The sequence below is a fragment of the Schistocerca americana genome, chromosome 2 (genome assembly GCF_021461395.2).
Source record: "Schistocerca americana isolate TAMUIC-IGC-003095 chromosome 2, iqSchAmer2.1, whole genome shotgun sequence".
NCBI classification, from domain to species: domain Eukaryota; kingdom Metazoa; phylum Arthropoda; class Insecta; order Orthoptera; family Acrididae; genus Schistocerca; species Schistocerca americana.
The window spans coordinates 367,577,238-367,602,029 of record NC_060120.1 but is presented as its reverse complement, the minus strand read 5'-3'; the positions used below and the strand labels follow the sequence as shown (position 1 = coordinate 367,602,029).

Below are 24,792 nucleotides of genomic sequence, written 5' to 3'. Positions count from 1 at the left end.
CATCACTATTAATGGTGCACCATTGTAGCATTCTGGCACTACTACACAAATAAATTAGTCAATACAGATGGAAACTAAGTCCATGAGAAGTTATTGCTTCCATTAGTAATGTCCTCCAGAGACAAAGTCCATATCTGCAAGACAGTACTAAGACTGTGGTGGTTCCATGTAGTCTCTCAGTAGTCCACCACACGTTCTGGTAACTTCATAACTTTGATAGTGGACTGCGGAACACAACTGTTGATTGTAGAATATGACTGGGACTACCTTGTCAGCCCTTGGGCCGCAAGTTATAACACCGTGCACATGACTACATTGGATCTGCACGATTGGCTGTCACTGTGATAGATAATGACTCGTTACCCAGTGGCTCTCCTGGCCAGATGGTGTTATCGTCATCACTGGTTGGAGGCTGTGGAAGGTCCAGCAAAATGTTCCTCTGTTGAACAGCTGCCGAGACTTAGGCTACTCACTGTGTTGCCTGTGAAGCAGGCAAGCTGGAACACAGATATGTTGGTAGAGATGAAGCCAACAGGGACAGCTGTAGGGTGTCCCCCCCCCCCTCCCCAAAAAAAAAAAAAAAGAAAAGAAGGTTGAGGCAAAGTCTCTTTTTCATTGGCCACTACTGTGGGCATTGGATGACATCCATCTGTGTCCTCACCCCTGTGCTGATGCTGTGGCTCTGTACATCCAGGTGCCGCTGGTATAAATGGAAATGTCGTGTGGCTAGGGCCTCCCGTCGGGTAGACCGTTTGCCTAGTGCAGGTCTTTCGATTTGACGCCACTTCGGCGACCTGCACGTCGATGGGGATGAAATGATGACAACCAGGCATCAGCAACAGTATGGCACTGGCATGTTCAAACAGTCCCTTCCCCCAAGTGGAAAGATGTGTTATTGGTATCTGCAACTGAAAAGGGGATACAAAGTTTGTAAAGCAGGACCACCCCAAGGCTTGATTGGATTCTGGTGAAGTCAGGTTGGTGCATTTCTCCTTGCTGTCCCAACTGAGTCACTGACTGCCATTTCCCATGATGGAAGCCAGTAATGCCTGCAGTGTCTTGGTGGTAGAGTGCACTGGACAGGATGTTCAACATCTGGCACCTGTACAACCTTTCTGATGGTGATGCATCCTTATGGGTGGTGCTTCTGTCAGCAGAGAGAAACAAGGAGGGGGTCCTCTGGAGGATGATCAGCTGCTAACTTTTACATTTGATCTTTGAACATTGGGATGAAGTGGCTGGTAGCCCAGTCGGTTGTGGTGTCCAGCCGAAGGAGAATTCTTGGGATATAATGGGGACACTATAATCCACTACCATGGCACGAAGAAGACCTCCAACATCAAAGATCCACTGTAACACCTGGGTCTTGTGGAACGTTCCTGTGTTGTAAATCCATACCATATAGGGGTGGTCTGAGTATGCATCGAACAGGGTGAGCCAATGTGTTTCCAAAAAAGGTCCAAAGGAACAGAAATGACTCTGGTGGCCCCAGTCTAGGCAGGAAAGAAGACCTGGATGTGTGCATCTGAATCATGAATCCTGAAATGCAGATGCTGATAGAGATCTAGTCTCAAGATATTCACCACTGTGCACACTTTTGTCACAAAAAGTGGAGTTGTCTTTATGATTAACAACATCGTTTGATTTGTACTGTATGCTTACTATAACATTTCAAAGTTCCATGGAATGTGAGCAGTGTAGGAGATCCAATTAAAGTGTAAGTGTCACTATTGATAAGAGATGTAAGTAAACCAGTATCTACATGAAATTTAACCAATGTTAATGAACCTTGTCCTTATGGTGTTTTCATCAACATTATATTAGAGTCAAAACGATGATGTGAGAGAACATTATATACATTATTTTCAAATCTGTCACTAGGAGAAGTATTTTCAAAGTCCTCAGTATCAGTTTCAGATGTATCTATTGAAGCATCACTGGCACAAGAGGAGCATTTGACTATGCAACATAATTTCTCGAAACAAAATCGAGCCTGTGACCCAGACATTCTTTTTCCCTTTAGGAACATCTGCACACTTAAAGCTTGTTCACAAAAGTTCAATTCCCTTGTCGTCAAGTGCTTGTTCTGTTTGCTTGGACTGTTTGAAAGCTTGAATAACTGATGGATTATTAAAATGCTAAGTTCCCTTCATAGCTCTGCATCTAGAGCATGGACAATTAACATATTCCTCACTGTAGTGTCCGCACAGTAAAGAGCGCAATCTTTGCTTTTACACAGGAAATGAGTCATGAGTATGACTCCAAAAAGTAGCAACCCATTCCTTAAATGATTAGTCAGGCTTCTTATAAGTACAATAAAATTTATGGTGTGCTGCAGTAACAAGTAGTTTACTCTGTATAGTCACCTGACATCTGAATAACTCAACTCACACAGGTCTTTATCGGGGAAAAGCTGCTGAGCCAGACCATACACATAAGCACCAGCATTAGACAAGAGAAATGCTTGCTTCATTGCATCATCTATGGTTTTGTGTGCCATAAAATGTTGTTCAAGTCTGTCCACATAACTGGCCCATTGTTCTTGTGCCAAATCAAATGGAAGGAATGCTGGTGGCATTTGCTGAACATCTACATGGTGATGTTCCTGGTCCTCCATCCAGCATAGCAACTGTTCCTGAGATGCACTAACTTTTCCAGGGTAGAATTCACTTTTCGCAAGGAAGTCTGCAGCAACTGGAGGAGGTTAAGCACTAGAATCAGAAACTCAGTATTTTGCAGCATCTAGAAGATGTCACACACAATTAGAGTTCACAGCCTGCATGACCCAAGTCACAGTGTCCAACAAATAACTAAATTCTGATAATGTCACTTAGAGCAGACTAGAGTTCAGAGAAAATTCTGTGTTGGCCACTATGTCCACAATACACTGACAGTTCTGAAGTCAACACTAGAAAGTAGATAAACTTGAAAAAGTAAACTGTATCATATACTTTCTACATACAATAACTTGTGGTTGAGGTCCAAAATTGCCCTCTGAAATAACCGTATCGATGACTGTCCATAAACTTACCAAATACCAGGAGAAATGTGGTTGATGTCTTTTAAGTCTCTTGCCCCAGTATTGACTGTAGCTGAGATGTCAAGTCACAATACCGACTGCACCACTTTTGTGATGTGCTCTTTACTTCTGTTGAGCTGCATCCCTGTCAACAAATGCACCAGTGTAGCATTTTGAAAGTACTATACAAATAAATTAGTCCACACAGAAACTTGCTCTGTGGCAAGTTGTCACATCCATTGGTATTGTCCTCCTAATACTAAATTCATATTGGAAAGGCAGGACGATAGTTGAGTCAGCATAAGATGATCCCTGACAGCTGGCAACATCGTTTCCAGCTTTCACCTATGCAAATGGTTGCAGACGGAAACAGTAGCTGTCTATAGAGCTCTGGAAAAATGAGGCATTGCCATAGAGACATTTACAAAATCCCCTTACGTTGCAGTGGGCACAGTGGGCTCCTGCACTCAGCCCACTGCAGTTATCAGGGATAATATTACCGTGCTTTGATTATAGCACTGCAGTAGTTCCACTAACAAGTCTGTTTATGAATGTGGCATATGCCAGTAGGGTGCCTTTCAATAGTCTACCGTACTTGCTGGTAACTTCATAAGTGTGATAGTCAACGGTAGGCAACCCGGAAGACAGTGATGTGGGAAGAGATGTATCTGCCAAGGGTAGCTGGAGCATGTAACAAGTTTCAAAATTACTTATTTTTAATAAACAATAAAGGAAGGGACTTTCTTTCACATGTAGTTGAAACTACAGTCACAGTATGGCCATTGTGCTAGAGTAGACACACTCATCATCCTGAATGTTGATCTGAATCCAATAGGACTTTATTAGGCATCGTTGTGTTAAAGATAAAATGCTCTTTCCTTCCTCAAACCTATAAAATAATTTACACAGCTCGTTATTGTTTGAAAGGGAAGGGGGTGGAGACCTGCAGTTGAATGTGAAAAATGAATAATTATGCAGTTTTAAATTTTTCATGTGTTTGGTAGTATGTCAGATAACTCTTGATTATTCAGAAGATGTCTACTTTGATCCACTCCTTCACTCAGTTAACATGCTTCATCGATTTCATCATTATGGAGAAACAAACATAAATTACAAGTTTAATTAGCCTGATATAAATAAATTATCTGACAGACAGTAATGTTGGTAGATTGATTTGATTTATTTACGTTGAAGAAACAGATGTTGGTTTACTTCATGACCACTGTTGTTGCTGTTGTGTCTTCAGTCCGAAGGAAGGTTTGATGCAGCTGTCCAAGCTACAAATAACTAGTGCACATGATCCCCCCCCCCTCCCTCCCCCTGCCCCCACCCCCAAAAAAAAAGAAAAAAAAATCTCTTGCTCTCCCTCTACAATTTTTACCCTCCCCCCCCCCCCCCCCCTCCCACACACACACACACACACACACACACACACACACACACACACACACACACACACACACACTCTTCCCTCCAATATTAAATTGGTGATTCCTTGCTGTCTCAGAACATGCCCTATCAACTGATAGGAGGGGAGGGGGGGTGGGGTGGGGTGGCATGACCACTACACCATCATAAAATAATCACAATATTCCATCAAACACACAGTTAATAATTCTGTTAGCACTTAAGTCACACAATACACGTAAGTGTAGAAATATGTTAATATTATTACAGTTGTTGTTGACATCAGCTGTTGCAACAAATTTTTACAGTATTTAACAGCTGTATCTTCTAAAATGAAAGAATGCTAATACTAAGAAACTTAAAAAGGTACTAAATTTAAACTATTATTCTAAAAAATTCTAAACAGTGGTGTCTAAATAATTAATGTCTTCAATTATATTAGCATCTGTCTGTCATTATCTACTTTAATTATAATTATATTTTTGGTGTTATTTGCATGATGACATTCGAATACCTGGCCATCTCCGTAAGACTGTGCATTATCTTCAGGTATTAATGAGAGAGTCTTTGATTTCTCGATTGTGCACACAAAGTGCTCAGTTGTGTTACATATGTGTTTGGATCCAGGTCCCTCTTTTCTGGAGGTGCAGGGAAGGGACAAAAATATGGGAACGCCACAAACACAACAAACTACCATACATAATGCGTTGTAGGAAAACTGTTGGCACACAAAGAGCTTCCAGTCACCTTGGAATAGATAAATACAGATCCAGTATGGTTTTCAAGGTAATCTTATGCCGTTATCATCCTTCTCACCGAAGTAGACCACAAAGAGTCAATAATATTGAGATCTGCTGACTGTAGTGGCCAGGGGAGATTGACAAATCGTCCTTGTACTCACAAAACCAGTGCATATGATGCGAGCAGCTTGAGGAGCTCTGTCATCTTGGAGCTCTGTATCACCATTGGGGAAAAAAATATTGTACCGTGGGACCAAACGGATCAGCCAAAATGATCACATAATCCTCAGCAGTAATGTGAACTTGCAAAGTAACCATGGGGCCCATGGAATACCATCACATGGCTTACCAAATCATCAATGAACCCCTGCCACATTTCACTTCTTGGACTTAAACGTGGCACGAAGTTGGAAACAGTGTGAAACACAACACATCTGATCAATGATGGTCTTCCATTGCCTTTTTGTCCAAGTTTAATGGTGTTGGTACCATCTTTTCCTGTTTTGGGCATTTGCATCACCTGATGAGTGGTTTTGGAATTCCAGCTTTCCCTGCGATTCCCTGTTTATGGACCTCCCTTCATGTTGTTTTGATGCTGATAGTGTTCGTGAGTATGACATTCAGTTCTGCAGTGGCTTTTGCAGCTACTGTCCTCTTACTTTTTGTAACAATACTCTTCATTGAATGGCCACCACAGTCACTTTACACATACTCATTGTGACTTGACTGATGATGTTTTTCTGCTTTCCCTGTATGTGATGCCTCTTGGAACACCAAAAACTTTGGCTACCTTGGTTATGGAAGCATGCAATGTATAAACACCAACAATATGCCCACATTTGAATTCACTTACAGGGAGAGGTCTCCAGAGGTGGGATCACCTTTATGAAACAATCTACACAGTTATGTAGGTTAAGATCCCATGTATCACATATTGCAGCCATTCACTCTGGTGGGCCCTCGTTTGTGAGTAATTGACAAATTTTTTTTTTGGAATTTAGTGTGACACTCAGCAGCATTGAAAGAGTAACTTCAAATAGTCTGATTATGTGGTGTAATGGATAGGACAGTAACTTCACGTGCAGGAGGTTGTAGGTTTGAATCTCGTCAGGTGCATTAAATTTTTCATTTTCAAAACTGTATCGAAACTACTTTGATCATCATTTTTGCTCTGTTAACTGATTTAAATGTAATTTTCTATTTCCATTCCTTTGTCACATCATTTTAATCGTAACATCAACTTCTTCATTTGCTCTCATTTTTTCTTCCTATCATTCTATTTCCACTTGAAATCTATGTTCATGTGTTTTTAATTAATTTTATGTATTAATTTCAGTTTACTTTCTTTTGTTTCATCGCACTGGTTTTTATCTAAATTATTGTGTTCATTACATCAGTTTCTCATTTTATTTGAATTTCTTTTTACTTAAAACCCACCTTTCATTTAAATCATCATCTGCATTATTTTGTCCATAGTGTAATAGATATTTAGGTTATGTTTTAAATGTTTGTATGATTACCATGGAATAAGAAATAGGACGTCTGGCAACGAAAAATACATTTTTCACACCACTGCACAGTCAATATAAACAGATTATTTTGCCTTTTGTTTTTTAACTGATAATTGGAATTGTCAAATAATTGAATATTGTAATACATGAATATAATTAAATTCATAGTCACAAAAATTCTGATTGGAAAAAGAATGATATAAAAAATGAAACAGTGATTAAAATAACATGATAAAGGAATAGAAATAAAAATTCACGTTTCAACCAATTAACTGAATTAAAATAATGATCAAAGTTATTTCAATAAAGATATAAAAGTAAAAAAATTACTTTACCTGACAAGATTCAGACCAACAACCTCTCGCTTATGAAGCTGTTATCCTATCCATTACACCATACAACCAGACTATGTAATTTGACTTTCTTAACATTGTTGAGCAGGGCACAAATTAAAAAAAAAAAATTTGGCAGCTATCCGCAAACGAGAGCCCACCACGGTGAATGACTGCAGTATGTGGCACCTGGGATCTTAACCTACATCACTGAACATCTGGTTTCAAAAAATTGATCCCACCACTGGGATGTCTCCTTGTTAGCTCCAATATAATGCACTCTTGTCTACACAGAACACGGTTCTGACTCTTGCAATGTATGGAGAATGTGCTGCTCATGTTCAGTACAGCAGCATAGCCTACAGGCTTGGTTAATATCTTCACTTATTTTCAAGCAAGTATTTCATGCAGTGTTTACATATCATTGTCAGAGAGTCATACATGAATGTGTTTGCCCCCGCCCTCCCCCCACACTCTCTCTCTCCCTTTCTCTCTCCCACACTCTCTCTCTCTCCCTTTCTCTCTCCAACACTCCCTCCCTCCCTCCCTCTCTCTCTCTCTCTCTCTCTCTCTCTCTCTCTCTCTCTCTCTCTCTCTCCCTCCCTCTCCCTCTCCCTCTCTCCACCCTTCAGAACCCACCCCACTCCCTCTTTGCCAACAACTCAGTGCATCTATTATTCAATGAGTTGTTCAGTCATGTTTACATGGTGCAGGTTCAACTATTACTACCTGCAGACTACTCTATATACTTTTAATTGCTTTGAATTTCCATGTTTGTCAAAATTTAACAGTTTTAACCCCAGTTAATTCACATACAACATTTTTGCAAAACAATGCAGTGTTGTCAAACCAATCCAGTTCTTAAATTTACATTATTCTGCAAATAATGAAAATAAATAAATAAGTAAAATGTATTTAGAAAACTCGTGCAGACAATGAGCAGCAGAGAGAGATGAAATATGACAGTGTCTACTGTAATTGTATGTCAGTGTTTACTGATTTAGTAGCAGGAAACTGCCTATTGGGCATCCATAACTGGCTAATAAGTACACATACATGGATATATTGATTGGGATTACTCATGCAAAAGACTAAGTGGGAACAACAGCAACCACGAGAGAAATTATTAAGAACAGCAGAAACGATGTGGATCTCTTAAAGAATGACAGGAGTGTGAACACTGAAAGAGGGAGCAGAAATTACACAGCACAACATTACAGCTTTTATGCCTTTGAGTAAGAGTAACCTGCAGGGAGAGTAAATGTGTTAGTTTCTCACATAAAATGGTAAATGTTATTTTCCATATATCTGTGCATATTATCTGCTGTCAGTACTATGTACTGTAAAATTCATTGAATCTTCTTTCATCAAAAGTAATATCCTGGAATTCAAATAATTGGTTTAATATCACTGTTTCAGTCATTCATTTATCATCGTCTGTGGGTTCCATCACAAAGGGGAACCTCCAGGAAATTAAAATGAGTCAAATTATACATTAAAAAAGAGAAGACCCCGTTAGAAATTGCACTTTCTTTTCTTTTCTTTATAAGTGCCACAGTTTCCAGTTAATTTCTTGTTTGTTTCATTGATGAAGTGCATTTAACATCTGATTTGTTACGTACTGTTGTACCCCACTGTGAAGTTATGCAACATTTCAAAATAGTGAGTATCCTTAGCACTCTAGCAGAAATTCCATTGCCCTTACATTTGTAATTCCCACACAGACATCCTCCAAGATTTAGACCTTAATTTGTGATTATTAAAGTTTGAAGTAGTGTACCATCAAATTAAGGTTTTTCTTAACCAGTCATGCCATAAGTTAAGCATAATCCAGAAAGGGATCACATTGCCTGAACAGGATGAGAGCAGGGTTTCAGAACCAAGCTCAGATAAATCACAAAATATGCGGCTTACATCAGTATCCAGTACATGTATTTAAAAATGTGCTGAAACTGATTTTTGTGAGGATGGTCACTTGGATTCAGATCTGGAGAAGTTGATAGCTGATCCAAGTGATGATGTCTTCAGTTGTTAGAAATTCATCCAACAGTGCAGCTTGATGTGGACAACTCATATTATTCATGGAAAGGAGAGACTAGACTGAGTGCACCTTTGAAAATTTGTCCATTTTACAGTACTTCATCTCTGTCACCTTGGACAGTGGGGGGAAACTGAAGGAGTACTTGCATGTCTTCTGCTTGGTGCAGGACAACTCTTGTATATGGGAATGAGTATCCGAGACCAAGAGGAATTCCTCGGTAACTATATTTCTTTGAGAGACAATGAAGATATGAAGCTTTTTACACCCATCCAACATATGCTCTGATCACTACAATAGTGCAAACACAAATGTGATATGATATGTCCAATACACTGCCTCTAATCATATTTGAATCAAGTACCTATTCCAAATAGGAAGTACCTTTTTCCTATACTGATATCGCAATTTCAGTTTGTGAGGAAATCTGGGCAGTCACTTAACAGTGAATTGTCTGCATTTCTCTTTCCATTTTCTTCTTTTCCTGATCATGTTGAATTTTTATTAGAGATGCAAATTTTATAACAGTATCTCACAATAACCATTTGTGATTAATATGAAAGAGACTCTTGGATGTTGTTTACAAAGTTCCAAGGAGGCAACATGGACATTCCAGCAGTGGAATAAATTTTCTGGAATGAGAGCTGTTGATAACGGGCTGTTAGTGCAATACAGTCATGAATAAAGTTTCTGTTTCTATATTTTGTTCCCTATCACCAGACCACTGTGCCCTCACCATTGTAATTCTTGAAAATATTCCCCCATTGCCATTGTAAATGTTCCTGATAGCATGATTATTCACTCATAATAATTTCTCATGTAATTACTCATTGTTAAGTTGTTGCTGTTGGAAGGAAAGAAAGTAAATTTAATCCTCAGTGTACAATAGGCTTCATCATAAGCAGCTCAAATAAAGAAAATGATAAGAATGATTGAACTTGATCTTCAAGAAATAGTTCTGTATCTTGATAGAAATGTTAATCATGTTGAGAAGTCTGCTGACCAGAACCTAAATGTAAAGATTGTGGTGCTTAATTCTGTCACTGACATAAACTTCTGAGAATACATTTGTCATTGAGTTAAAACAACTAATAGCACCTTTTATTGATTCTTTGGTGTACTACAAAACTAATGGCATCATATATTGATTCTTTAGTGTGAACATCTAAGCTACTAAGCTGAGCAGACATTTTAGGTAAAACTTTAAATTCTGTTTTTTTTTATCCACTTTAAATGAAATAAACTCTTTATGTAGCCCCAAGCTGCGCTCAAGTTACCTGTGAAAACTGCATGAAAATTCGTATAGTAGTTTTGGAGATCAGTGAGTTAAAACAGGCAGACATGACAGTTTTATTATTAGAATGGATTTTCAAAGGGAAAATTGAATTTTCTTTTCAAAATTGCGATTGGAATACTGTACAAGCTCAGATATGTATCTGTTTACTGTGCTACAGCATCATAATTGCAAACTGAATTAGATGAGTAGGGATAAAACATCTTGGGATTGATTAGGTTTTCAAATCCTCATTTAGGCTCTTTTAAATCACCAAATCAGGTTAGCATGCTTACATATATTCTGTACCTTCTTACACCTAAGATGACAGAACATAGCATATTGACTCCTTCTCAAAGCAAAAGAAAAATAAGGTAATTATCCTGGCCTTGTATTACTTTACCAAGTGAGAAATTGTCTTCAGTAACTTAGAAAGTAAGTAGAAAAATAAATTTTACAATTATTTGTATATTTATGTTACTAATATCTTTTGTTATGTGCACTGATTTTATGAGTAAATGTGATCAGCAATGTGACATCTTACATTTTATTTAGTGAAAGTGTAGTAATTTGTTGTGAAAGTAGTTTTGCCTGATGTTTATTTTTCCCTGCACTGTAAATAATGTTCTCTTCCTAAGATAGTATTACTGTGAAGAGTAGCTGAGAAAACAAATTACCTCATTGTTTTAAGTATAGTTCAATGCAGCTTTTGCAATGTCAAGAATATATGTGCCACATACTTACGTTTTATGGAGTGTGTGTACTGCAGAAATTTAATGACAAGCACTAAGTCAGGCATCTGATGTGAGGCTTATTGAATAATCAGGGAATAAAACCTCTTTTGATTTTACAAAAATAAAATTTAGTAACTAATCTATGACATTTCTGTAGATAAGCACAGACCAGCAGATATCGATTACAAGAAAATGGCCGTTACAAAAGCTGCACATCTTTTTTCTGAAGAATTTGCACAAGCTTTTTCTGTTTGATTTCAGTCTTTTATGCTTTTATATTTTGTTTTTTAGCTCATGAACTTGGTGTAGCAGAACCTCGAGGAGGTATGTGAAACTACCATCATCAATTTGGGACCTTTTATTACTTCTAAGTTGACACCTCATCATGTATGAAGTTACTGTCTGAATGCTTGTTGATTGCATTTTTTGCATTGTAATCATCATTAATCCAACCCCTTGCATACTTCCTTTTTGAAATATAGATATAATGAGTGTTTCTTCTATGAGTCATCAGGTGAGGTTTCTTTGTTGTTTCCGCTGATTTTTGCAATTTCGTTCTTGCAATGCATAGTTGCAATCTTTGATGTGAGACCCAGTTGTGATGGAAAGCTTCAGTTTGTTTTCAGTTGCAAATAAAATTATTTTTAAATTGGAATTTTGTGTGGCCATTCAACAGAGCTGTCGCAACTTGGTCTAGTGTGATATTTGTTAATCAGTACATGTTAACAGGAACAGTAGAGATCAAAGAATAACCAGTACTCCAGCAGCAACTGAGGTACTGCCTGAATACTGGTTTTCTTTTTGTTTTACTGTCTCCGTTAATACATATATCCCACTAGGCTAATTTTGGTTCACTGTATTGAATGGGGACTTCAAATTTCAATTTAAAAATAATTTTCTTTGCAATGGGAACAAATGATGCTTTCCTTCAAAGCTGGGCATCGCATGAAAGATCTGGCAAGCAGTATTTGTTTGGGCTGACTCTAGCTAGCTAAACTTCACAAATATGAAACTGCAAATACCTGCCGGAATACCAGAGAAAATGCGCCTGCTGACTCTTACGAGAGACGTAAGTGTGTGTGTGTGTGTGTGTGTGTGTGTGTGTGTGTGTTTAGTTACATGTCTTAGCATGATCATCCTCTAACTATTTGCCTTCCTCTCTGGTTTGTCTGTTGCTTTACAGTTTTTATTCTTCTTATTGATATACTTGAGCAGATACTATTTGTTCTGTTTCCACCCAACTGCTTCTTACACTGGGAAGCAGAGTACTTATTCTCCTTAATATTAAGGTTGCTTCTGGGTATAATGCTGTCTTCATGTTGTATCACCACTTTGGACAATCTGTGTTGTGACTTGTTTCTTGCATTATCTGTGTCCATATGGATATGTAGTTAACTCTATGGTGTCTGCCGTTCCTATGTTTCAACAGTATCCCTAAAGTTGTAAGACTTTGGAAAATTAAAGAAACTGTTTAATTGGCTTTCCTTGGAGCCTTATAGAAAACACATGGCAGTTTCATAACAGTTGCCTCGTCCTTATGTAACAGAAAACTGTTTTTACATGTTATGAAATACAGACATTTATATAACAATCAGTACTCTTGTGTGTGACATATGACTTACAAAAACTCATGATGTGCTGATCCATATTCTTCATCCATGATGATAATAGTTTGTTACTAATGTAGTTCTTCAGATATTATTTACTACTCATTGCAATAATGTGGTTAGACAAGGAATGCTGACAAATGTTGGTGACCAGATGATGCAAAGCAATCAAAATTATATGTTTAATGGCCCAAGTTGGTCAGTAGAAGTAGAGTTTCAGTACACCAAGACAGTGTAAAGAATAGGTGTGCAGATGCTACTAAACATCTTCCATATGCATCATAACTTTTGGTTATTACTTCTGTATGCTTCAGATCAATTATGGAAAAGAAAAGGTTCACAGTTATGTGGCCATCAATATATTTGGCAAATTTCTTCACTCCAGATCACTGAACGTACATGAAAATTATATGTGTAGTTTAAAGTTCAGGAGATAATATAACTTCTACATAATAGTAGATTATGAACCGACCAAGTAGAGGAGGCACAGGGGGGGGGGGGGACAATGACACATGATTATATCTGTTTATGTGATAACAGCTCATTATATCACAGTTACTTTTGTATATAGTTCCTCAGTTCATCTGACTTTTCAAGTACGGCAACACCATAAAAATGAAAACGTAGCTGATTAATCATCATATGGTGTTTGTGAATAACTAGCACATCTATAGGATCCACAAAACAACTTTAGTCTAAAGCAATCACTTTTCCGTGACAAACTAGTTAGGGCACATTCAGAACTGCCTATCGTTTAGCCTGTTTGAATTACATAGTCACATAATTTTGATAGCAAGCGGCATGTAGCACAGATATTCATACATGACGTAATCTTTATGCATGATCCAAATAAATCGTGAAGAAGTCAGCCTATCTGATTATTAGATAAATAAAACTCTGAGCCAGCAGTTTCATTTCCTATTGTATAATAACTATGATAGCATGTGCAGCCTTAGTGGGCCATTGCATACAAAATCAAACATCTAACATAGGTGACTGCATCTTTGGGAGCATTATATTTTTATTGCTAAAATCTCAATACTGTTGCCATTTCAAAGCTTTTGTTGTTGTTGTGGTCTTCAGTCCTGAGACTGGTTTGATACAGCTCTCCATGCTACTCTATCATGTTCAAGCTTCTTCATCTCCCTGTACCTACTGCAACCTACATCCTTCTGAATCTGTTCAGTGTATTCATCTCTTGGTCTACCTTTACGATTTTTACCCTCCACGCTGCCCTCCAATACTAAATTGGTGATCCCTTGATGCCTCAGAACATGTCCTGCCAACCGATCCCTTCTTCTAGTCAAGTTGTGCCACAAACTCCTCTTCTCCCCAATTCTATTCAAAACCTCCTCATTAGTTATGTGATCTACCCATCTAATCTTCAGCATTCTTCTGTAGCACCACATTTCAAAAACTTCTATTCTGTTCTTGTCCAAACTATTTATCGTCCACGTTTCACTTCCATCATGACTACACTCCATACAAATGCTTTCAGAAATGACTTCCTGACACTTAAATCTATACTCGATGTTAACAAATTTCTCTTCTTCAGAAACGCTTTCCTTGCCATTGCCAGTCTACACTTGATATCCTCTCTACTTCAACCATCATCAGTTATTTTGCTCCCCAAATAGCAAAACTCCTTTACTACTTTAAGTGTCTCATTTCCCAATCTAATTCCCTCAGCATTACCCAGCTTAATTCAACAAGATTCCATTATCCTCGTTTTGCTTTTGTTGATGTTCATCTTATATCCTCCTTTCAAGACACTGTTCATTCCACTCAACTCTTCTTCCATGTCCTTTGCTGTCTCTGACAGAATTACAATGTCATCGGTGAAACTCAAAGTTTTTATTTCTTTTCCATGGATTTTAATACCTACTCCAAATGTTTCTTTTTTTTCCTTTACTGTTTGCTCAATATACAGATTGAATAACGTGGGAGAGAGGCTACAACCCTGTCTTGCTCTCTTCCCAACCACTGCTTCCCTTTCGTGCCCATCGACTCTTATAACTGCCATCTGGTTTCTGCACAAATTGTAAATAGCCTTTCACTCCATGTATTTTACCCCTGCCACCTTCAGAATTTGAAAGAGAGTATTCCAGTCAACATTGTCAAAAGCTTTATCTAAGTCTACAAATGTTAGAAACGTAGGTTTGCCTTCCCTTAATCTATTTTCTAAACTAAGTCGTTGGGTCAGTGTTGCCTCGCGTGTTCCAGCATTTCTACGGAATCCAAACTGATCTTCCCCGAGGTCGGCTTCTACCAGTTTTTCCATACATCTGTAAAGAATTTATGTTAGTATTTTGGAACCGTGGTTTATTAGACTGATGGTTTGGTAATTTTCACATCTGTCAACATCTGCTTTCTTTGGGATTGGAATTATTATATTCTTCTTGAAGTCTAAGGGTATTTTGCCTGTCTCATACATCTTGCTCACCAGATTGTAGAGTTTTGTCAGGACTGGCTCTCCCAAGGCTGTCAGTAGTTCTAATGGAATGTTGTCTACTCCCGGGGCCTTGTTTCGACTCAAGTCTTTCAGTGCTCTGTCAAACTCTTCACGCAATATCATATCTCCCACTTCATCTTCATCTACATCCTCTTCCATGTCCACAATATTGTCCTCAAGTATATCACCCTTGTATTGACAGCCTATATACTCCTTCCACCTTTCTGCTTTCCCTTCTTTGGTTAGACCTGGGTTTCCATCTGAGCTCTTGATATTCATACAAGTGGTTCTCTTTTCTCCAAAGATCTCTTTAATTTTCCTGTAGGCAGTATCTATCTTACCCCTAGTGAGATAAGCCTCTACATCCTTACATTTGTCCTCTAGCCATGCCTGCTTAGCCATTTTGCATTTCCTGTCGATCTCATTTTTGAGACGTTTGTATTCCTTTTTGCCTGCTTCATTTACTGCATTTTTGTATTTTCTCCTTTCATCAATTAAATTCAATACTTCTTCTGTTACCCAAGGATTTCTACTAGCCCTCGTCTTTTTACCTACTTGATTCTCTGCTGCCTTCACTACTTCATCCCTCAAAGCTACCCATTGTTATTCTATTGCATTTCTTTCCCCCATTCTTGTTGTATGTTCCCTTATGCTCTCCCTGAAACTCTGTACAACCTCTGGTTTAGCCAGTTTAACCAGGTCCCATCTCCTTAAATTCCCACCTTTTTGCAGTTTCTTCAGTTGTAATCTACAGTTCATAACCAATAGATTGTGGTCAGAGTCCACATCTGCCCTTGGAAATGTCTTACAATTTAAAACCTGGTTCCAAAATCTCTGCCTTACCATCATATAATGTATCTGAAACCTGTCAGTATCTCCAGGCTTTTTCCATGTATACAACCTTCTTTTATGATTCTTGAACCAAGTGTTAGCTATGATTAAGTTATGCTGTGTGCAGAATTCTACCAGGTGGCTTCCTCTTTCATTTCTTACCCTCAATCCATATTCACCTACTATGTTTCCTTCTCTCCCTTTTCCTACTATCGAATTCCAGTTGCCCATGACTATTAAATTTTCGTCTCCCTTCACTATCTGAATAATTTCATTTATCTCATCATACGTTTCATCAATTTCTTCGTCGTCTGCTGAGCTAGTTGGCATGTAAACTTGTACTACTGTAGTAGGCGTGGGCTCCGTGTCTATCTTGGCCACAACAATGCGTTCGCTGTGCTGTTTGTAGTAGCTTACCCGCATTCCTATTGTTTTATTCATTATTAAACCTACTCCTGCATTACCCCTATTTGATTTTGTATTTATAACCCTGTATTCACCTGACCAGAAGTCTTGCTCCTCCTGCCACCGAGCTTCACTAATTCCCCCTATATCTAACTTTAACCTATCCATTTCCCTTTTTAAATTTTTTAACCTACCTGCCCAATTAAGGGATCTGACATTCCACGCTCCGATCTGTAGAACGCCAGTTTTCTTTCTCCTGATAACTACATCCTCTTGAGTAGTCCCCGCCCGGAAATCTGAATGGGGGACTAATTTATCTCCAGAATATTTTACCTAAGAGGACGCCATCGTCATTTAACCATACAGTAAAGCTGCATACCCTCAGGAAAAATTATGGCCGTAGTTTCCCTTTGCTTTCAGCCATTTGCAGTACCAGCACAGCAAGGCCGTATTGGTTAGTGTTGCAAGGCCAGATCAGTCAATCATCCAGACTGTTGCCCCTGCAACTACTGAAAAGGGTGCTTGCCCCTCTTCAGAAACCACATGTTTGTCTGGCCTCTCAACAGATACGCCTCCGTTGTGGCTGCACCTACAGTACGGCTATCTGTGTCACTGAGGCACGCAAGCCTCGCCACCAATGGCAAGGTCCATGGTTCATGGGGGGGGGGGGGTCAGCTTTTAGCAAATGACAATATGCAGTGTTGTTGGCTGGCTATATTTTTCTTCAGTAATGGAGTACCATTTACTTTTGGCATAGACGGCAATTGAGACAGCAGTAAGAACTGCAGTTATTGTCTCCCCATTGTGCAATCCACATTCATTTTGTCATTATGTGAAGATTCTCATATTGCACTAACAACATATTCACTATAGCAAGGTAAAAAAAATTGTGGAGTCCTGGTGCTGCTTTGTCTGGCTTGCGTTGAGCAAATTGTTTGCAACAGCGTAAATCTTTCATAAGAAAAAAAAAAAAAACAACTGAATTGTTCCCATTGAAAGATATAGGGCGCTGGAGATTAGCTTACAGCATCTTTCCAAGTCTTAAGCGTGATGTTACTACGCAGACAAGTGGTAGCATATCAATCTGGATAGATGATATCAAAATTGATGCCATCAGTTCTTCGATTTTAAAAGCCCAAAGAATTGTCATTCAACTCTTGCATTTACATCTAAAGAGTCAAGCTCTTGAATTGATGAAAAATGAAAGTGACATATCAGTAGATTTTTTACTGCTTCTCTACTACTTACTATTGATAGCACATAGACTCACTTCAAAATCGTACAAGCTCACTGTAAGAAAAAATAAAAACTAAAAACAAGTGAAGTTGTACAGTCTCTAAGTGGGTCTTTGCACCACACACTATTTATCTGCAGGTGTATAACACAGTGGTTTACTTAAACAAAACTCTATATGAATTACTTAAAAAAAAGAAAAGATGTTTAAAATTTCATGATACTGTACTTCCCATTGTTATGTATTGCCTGTAGTAATAGCCAATAAGTACATGTCAATGTAAAGAGTTGATATTTACCAAAAGTTGCAGAATAACATGAAAAGACTAATCGAATCAGAAATAACAGAAAGGAACTTTCTGCAGGCAGTTTTCAAGTAAATACAGGGGACTTAAGGATAAATTGATCTCATAAAACTGTCACTCAAACCAAGCGATAACGAGAAGTAGATTGCTTTTTGACATGTGTAAATAAAGGAGATGTAAAGCCCAGTGGCTTTAATAAATACTGGTATGAGATTGTTTTCCTCTAAGCAGCATTATTTCTAATTACTTTTCAGTATTTCCTCTCTTTGAAGGTTGTTTTTATTCTGTGTGTGTGTGTGTGTGTGTGTGTGTGTGTGTGTGTGTGTGTGAGAGAGAGAGAGAGAGAGAGAGAGAGAGAGAGAGAGAGAGAGAAGTTACTTGCGTTCAACTGTTAGTGTGAATTGCGTTCAACTGTTAGTGTGAAATAGAAACCTAATCGATACTTCACTTTCTGGAACTACAGGTGGGTAACAGAAATCTAAAAAATGCATGCAGTGAAAATTATTGTTTGCTTTAGGATGTGTGAGGAAGCAAGTGCATTGATATGAGGTGGAAAATTTAGTCCTGCATTTGGTTTTAATTTCATCTTTGATTTGGTCACTATTTCAAAGTTCATCAGACGATCCATTGAAGACTAGACAGCAATTTGGAACACCTTTTTAATTATTATGTCAAGATAGTGTGAACTATAAAACTGGGTTAAGAAAAGATACAAGCTGAATGTTTCTTTATTGCTTTCATGGAAACCAAAGAATATGCAATTTGATCAGTTACCCTTGTAACCTCTGCGTATTTCAGTCTCATTTACTTATCACCTACAAACAGTATTTGTGGCCATGTTATAAAATGCAATTCTTCTAGAGTTTTGCAAATTAACAGAAAAAAGTATTTTACTTGAAATGTTTGAAGAGAATAAATTGTTTCTAAAAACCTGTCTTGCATATTGTTTCATCCCATTACCGAATATAGAATCCCATCTTTTTAAATAAACTGAAGCCTGGCCAGTTTCCTGTATTCACTTCAGTAACACTATGAAGCTTTTGCAGTAATAAGATACATGTTTTTCCTGGTGCCCTGTTGCTGTGTGCTTTATAGAATATTGATTCTAAAGTGTATGTTTTGCATGTAAAATGTTTTGTATGCATTTAATAATCTAGAGTCTACCTTGAGAACTACGAAAACTGATTTGGTAGCAATAGCATGCGGTGCTGTACCTTTAGCACTTTCAGTTATTATATTAATATGTTTAGCTGATCATTTAATGCATGTTAAGTGTAATGCCATTAATATGAATGTAGCAAGAAACTAACACTTAATACAATAGCAAAATAGGTAATGGAAAAATTAATTTTGTTATGATGTGATTTTTAGAGTCATACAGACTCTTTCAAAGCATGTTGTATAATACATTCAAGTTACTTAGTGCGCTTTCCTTTATAATTCCTTAGCTGTTGTGATATTTCAAAGAAAGTTAAATTGAGTATGACCAGAAAACATTACAAGAGTCAATGCAATAAAAGAGATTCAATGTAAAATGAGCTCAAAAATGTGAAGGCAGTTAACATTAATAGTTATGTTGTTGTTTGCAAAATCTTCATATGTCTGCTATTTCGTGTAACAGTTGATAGCTCATATATTCAGGGTGATATCAGTTAGCTGTTTAAATTACTATAGTAAGTCACAGACCATGTTTAAGTAATGAGTAATAATAAGGAAGAGCAATAGGGATGACCCTGGAGCAGTATTGACAAACACAATAGATATATTTATATACATCAAAAGTTGCATCTTTAGTGTTTGGATTTTTCAAAAATTCCTTCACAAGGAAAAAGTGGTACTGTATGGAAGTAATACTTTGTATCTCATCTGAATTATCCCATTTTTCCTTTCCCCTGAAGAAAACAAACTTTCATACATGTTTTGCAATTTGTGTATCTGTCAGCGCTACTCTAATTGTTTCTTTTTTGGCAGCTAGTAAGTAGTCTGTTTTATCAGATTTTGATAGTATTAATTTCTGCTTTTCATTCTGATTTGAAATGTAATAACACTAATTAAATTAGGCACTTCATTTCCCCAATGTTGATGGTGTCTCATATTCTCAAGTGGAACAATATTTATGCATCAGCATTCAATAGCTATCAGAAGCGTGGAAGATAAGAATGCACATACTCGGCAGCACCGCACACATGTTACTCCTTAGTACCTGATATGTGCTCAGTAACACTGAGATCAGTGGTCTTTGTTTCTATCAAGCATTTATCAAACAACTGTGATAAAATTTGAATGGAAAAATGGCTGGTGCCCTCGCTTTATGAACAAGCAGTGTGTACACAAACAGATGTGTCAATGTGACCTTCAGTATATTAAAATCACCTGTGAGGGATGGTGACTGAATTTCATACCAGACCAATATCAATACCATCCTTCAGGCAAGAGGTATTCATTTGCTTTTTGATGGCCTTGTACCACCTTGTGTACCAGATGTGTCAATGTGACATTCAGTATATTAACATCACCTGTGAGGGATGACAGTTGAATTTCATACCAGACCAGGATCAGTACTGTCCTTCAAGCAAGGAATTCATTTGCTTTTTGATGCTCTCGTACCACCATTTACCATAACTCAGCAAGCCAATGGACATTTACCCAAACTCTTAGCACATGCTGTGGAGTTAGCAGTAATACTTTTGGCTTCTGTAACCCCTACCAAGGAGGTGGTTCTGAGTAGTACGAAAAGTGGGCACTGCTTTGTCGCTTATTTGTTGACTCTTAGAATTGATTTTCATCCATTTTTGACCTTCGGTCATCCATACTTTGTTGACTATGAGGATTTATATTGTCAACTCTATTTCTGTTCAGATGGAGCCACTCCCAGTATATCCTCAATATACTGGGCTGCAAAAATTCAGCTGCCTACGCAGTATCAAAGATGTAGTACTTTATGCATCAGTTGTGTGGATGGAAAATTGTCGTGGTGGGTTAGGAATGGGGTGGAAGTGTATTAGAAAAGATCATGCCAGGGCAGAACATTTCGATGCATGCAGGTTATGGGACTATCAGGAGGAACATGAAGAGAAAAAACTGGACAAGTGCTGAGACCTCATGTCTTGCATTTCTTTGCAGTAAAACTCTGATAAATTCATTGTCACGTTCCACACTAAGTGATGCTATTCACTGAGGCAATGGTGTCAGTTCAGCAGGACAGTTCTCCATCTAATTTAATTGTCTATGAATATGAAGCATTAAAATCGTAAAATAGTTCTAGAGTTTATATAGTATACAACTTAAAAAGCCTGCCTTTAGGAACTATGGTCTGGCTTAACACACACACACACACACACACACACACACATATATATATATATATATATATATATATATATATATATATATATATAGAGAGAGAGAGAGAGAGAGAGAGAGAGAGAGAGGAGAAGGAGGATATTAGTGTTTAACGTCCCGTCGACAACGAGGTCATTAGAGACGGAGCGCAAGCTCGGGTGAGTGAAGGATGGGGAAGGAAATCGGCCGTGCCCTTTCAAAGGAACCATCCCGGCATTTGCCTGAAGCGATTTAGGGAAATCACGGAAAACCTAAATCAGGATGGCCGGAGACGGGATTGAACCGTCGTCCTCCCGAATGCGAGTCCAGTGTGCTAACCACTGCGCCACCTCGCTCGGTATATATATATATATAGAGAGAGAGAGAGAGAGAAATTGTTGTCTCCTGACATAACTGCGAGCAGTAGTCTGGGCTAGGTTGTTAGTTGGGGAAAAAAGTAATTGTGGTGGTGGGGTAGGAAGGGAATGTAAGTGTGTTAGAAAAGATCATGCCAGGGCAGAACATTTGAGTAGGACTCGTGCTCTGAGGGTTTCATGCAAACTTATTATCTACATAGATAATAATAATTTGGAAGCCTTTCTATTGGACACCATTTCAGTGACTTGCATGTCCCTAACCTACCCCAGTTATCCAACTGGGGAAAGGGGACCTACAGTTGAATGTGGACTCCAAACCATGCAATGTTTCTGGCCACTCCTCACATTTTTGGGAGGTGAAGGCTGGTTTAAAATGAAGACTGAAAAATCAGTGGTCCGGCCGAGTTTCAATCCAGCAATCTCTCAGTTTTTAGGCAAGTGCTTTATCACTGGATCACCAGGCCCAATGTGGGTATACATAGTTCATGTGTAGGTTTTGATGAGTGAGTTTGTGAGTGTTAAAACATGTGATAACAGGGTGGTCCATTGATTGTGACCGGGCCAAATATCTCACGAAATAAGTGTCAAATGCTTACCAAGAACAAAACTTGTCTAGATTGAAGGGGGAAGCCAGATGGCGCTATGGTTGGCCCACTAGATGGTGCTGCCATGGGTCAAACGGAAATGAACTGCGTTTTTTTAAATAGGAACCCCCCTTTTTTATTACATATTCGTGTAGTACGTAAAGAAATATGAATGTTTTAGTTGGACCACTTTTTTCGCTTCGTGATAGATAGCACTGTAATAGTCACAAACACATGGCTCACAATTTTAGACGAACAGTTGATAATACATAGGTTTTTTAAATTAAAATACAGAACATAGGTACATTTGAACATTTTATTTCGGTTGTTCCAATGTGATACATGTACTTTTGTGAACTTATCATTTCTGAGAACGCATACTATTACAGCGTGATTACCTGTAAATATCACATTAATGCAGTAAATGCTCAAAATGATGTCCGCCAACCTCAATGCATTTGGCAATACGTGTAACGACATTCCTCTCAACAGCGAGTAGTTCACCTTCCATAATGTTTGCACATGCATTAACAATGCGCTAACGCATGTTGTCAGGCGTTGTCTCTGGATCACGATAGCAAATATCCTTCAACTTTCCCCACAGAAAGAAATCCGTGGACGTCAGATCCGGTGAACTTGCGGGCCATGCTTCGACGACCAATCCACCTGTCATGAAATATGCTATTCAATACCTCTTCAATCGCACGCGAGCTATGTGCCGGAAGTATCATGTTGGAAGTACATTGCCATTCTGTTATGCAGTGAAACATCTTGTAGTAACATCGGTAGAACATTACATAGAAAATCAGCATGCATTGCCCCATTTAGATTGCCATCGATAAAATGGGGGCCAATTATACTTCCTCCCATAATGCCGCACCATACATTAGCCCGCCAAGGTCGCTGATGTTCCACTTGTCACAGCCATCGTGGATTTTCCATTGCTCAATAGTGCATATTATGCCGGTTTACATTACCGCTGTTGGTAAATGACGCATTGTCACTAAATAGAATGTGTGCAAAAAATCTGTCATCGTCCCGTAATTTCTCTTGTGCCCAGTGGCAGAACTGTACTCGACATTCAAAGTCGTCGCCATGCAATTCCTGGTGCATAGAAATATGGTACGGGTGCAATCGATGTTAATGTAGCATTCTCAACACAGACGTTTTTGAGATTCCCGATTCTCACGCAATTTGTCTGCTACTGATGTGCGGATTAGCTGCGACAGTGGCTAAAACACCTACTTGGGCATCATCATTTGTTGCAGGTCATGGCTGAACACTTCCTGTTTCCTTAAATAATATAACTATCTGGTGAACAGTCCGGACACTTGGACACTTTTGATCACAATAGCCATACATCAATACGATATCAACCATTTCCGCAATTGGTAAACGGTACATTTTAATATGGGTAATGTATCACGAAGCAAATACCGTCTGCACTGGCGGAATGTTACGTGATACCATGTACTGATACGTTTGTGACTATCACAGCGCCATCTGTCACAAAGCGAATAAAGTGGTCCAACTAAAACATTCATATTTCTTTATGTACTACATGAATATGTAATAAAAATTGGGGCTTCCTATTTTAAAAAAATGCAGTTGATATCCGTTTGACCTATGGCAGCGCCATCTAGTGGGCCAACCATAGTGCCATCTGGTTTCCCCCTTCAAGCTAGACGAGTTTCGTTGTTTGTAGTTTTTTCGTTTGATGCTTATTTTGTGAGATATTTGGCCTGGTCACTATCAATGGACCACCCTGTATATGTCCATATCTTCTGATTGCATTGAATTTGAAGCTTAAATAATTTACATCCTAGGGATCGTAGACCTCAGTACTTGAGGTAAAGCTCAATTTGTGACTTCCTGAGAAAAGAGGTCCTCACAGATGGTCAAATAGACAGACAACAAAGTGATCCTATAATGGTTTCATTTCCACTGACTGAGGTGTGGAACCATAAAAAGCTGGAGGAAACCAAGTAGGAGAATGAGGTAGAGTGATTAGAATTGGTGGGCTGAGTGCATTAACACTTAGTAATGTATTTGGGGGGGGGGGGGGGGGGGGGGGTTCAGCAAAACTTGAGACACTGCCGTTTGTGAAAAGTGCAACACCAAGAAGGAATACCTGAATAGTGCCACACTTGGTGGAAGTGGTGATGGGTGCGCAAGCAATACGTGATATGTTTTGCAGCAAGATGAGGTACATGTAGGCCAGGCAGAGCCATCTCGTGTTGGTCCGACAGGGTGAGTGTTGTGTCTAATGTAGTCAGTGCAGAGCTGTCACATAAGGTGGAAACAATACAGTGAGTGCTGGTGTGCCTTATTGATGTCAGAGGGAGCCTAACGGGGCAGAATTGTCAGTCTCCGGGAAATGGGGTTGTCATACCATGACATTTTGGCTCGCACAGGTCATGCTGCTATGACAGCGATGTGTGTGTGGAAGCAGTGAAGAGAGGAAGTTAGTACACACTGACAAGTGGGAACTGGACCATGGAACATGACCACAGCACGGGATGACCGTCATCTTGTGCGCATGGCCATTACGGACCGTACAGTGTCATCCACAATGTTGGTTCATCACTGGAGCATTGCAACAGGTGTGAACTAATCTGCATCA

At 38.7% G+C, this 24,792-nt stretch overlaps 1 protein-coding gene across 1 annotated transcript in view; it reads left to right on the top strand.

The window, feature by feature from the left end:
* The window catches only part of LOC124594025 (lachesin-like), a 157,318-nt gene that overhangs the window by 121,153 nt on the left and 11,373 nt on the right, over nucleotides 1-24,792 (top strand). The window contains exon 10 of the mRNA XM_047132376.1: nucleotides 11,346-11,378. Within this exon, the coding sequence (XP_046988332.1) occupies nucleotides 11,346-11,378 (33 nt within the window). The remainder of the gene's footprint in view (nucleotides 1-11,345; nucleotides 11,379-24,792) is intronic.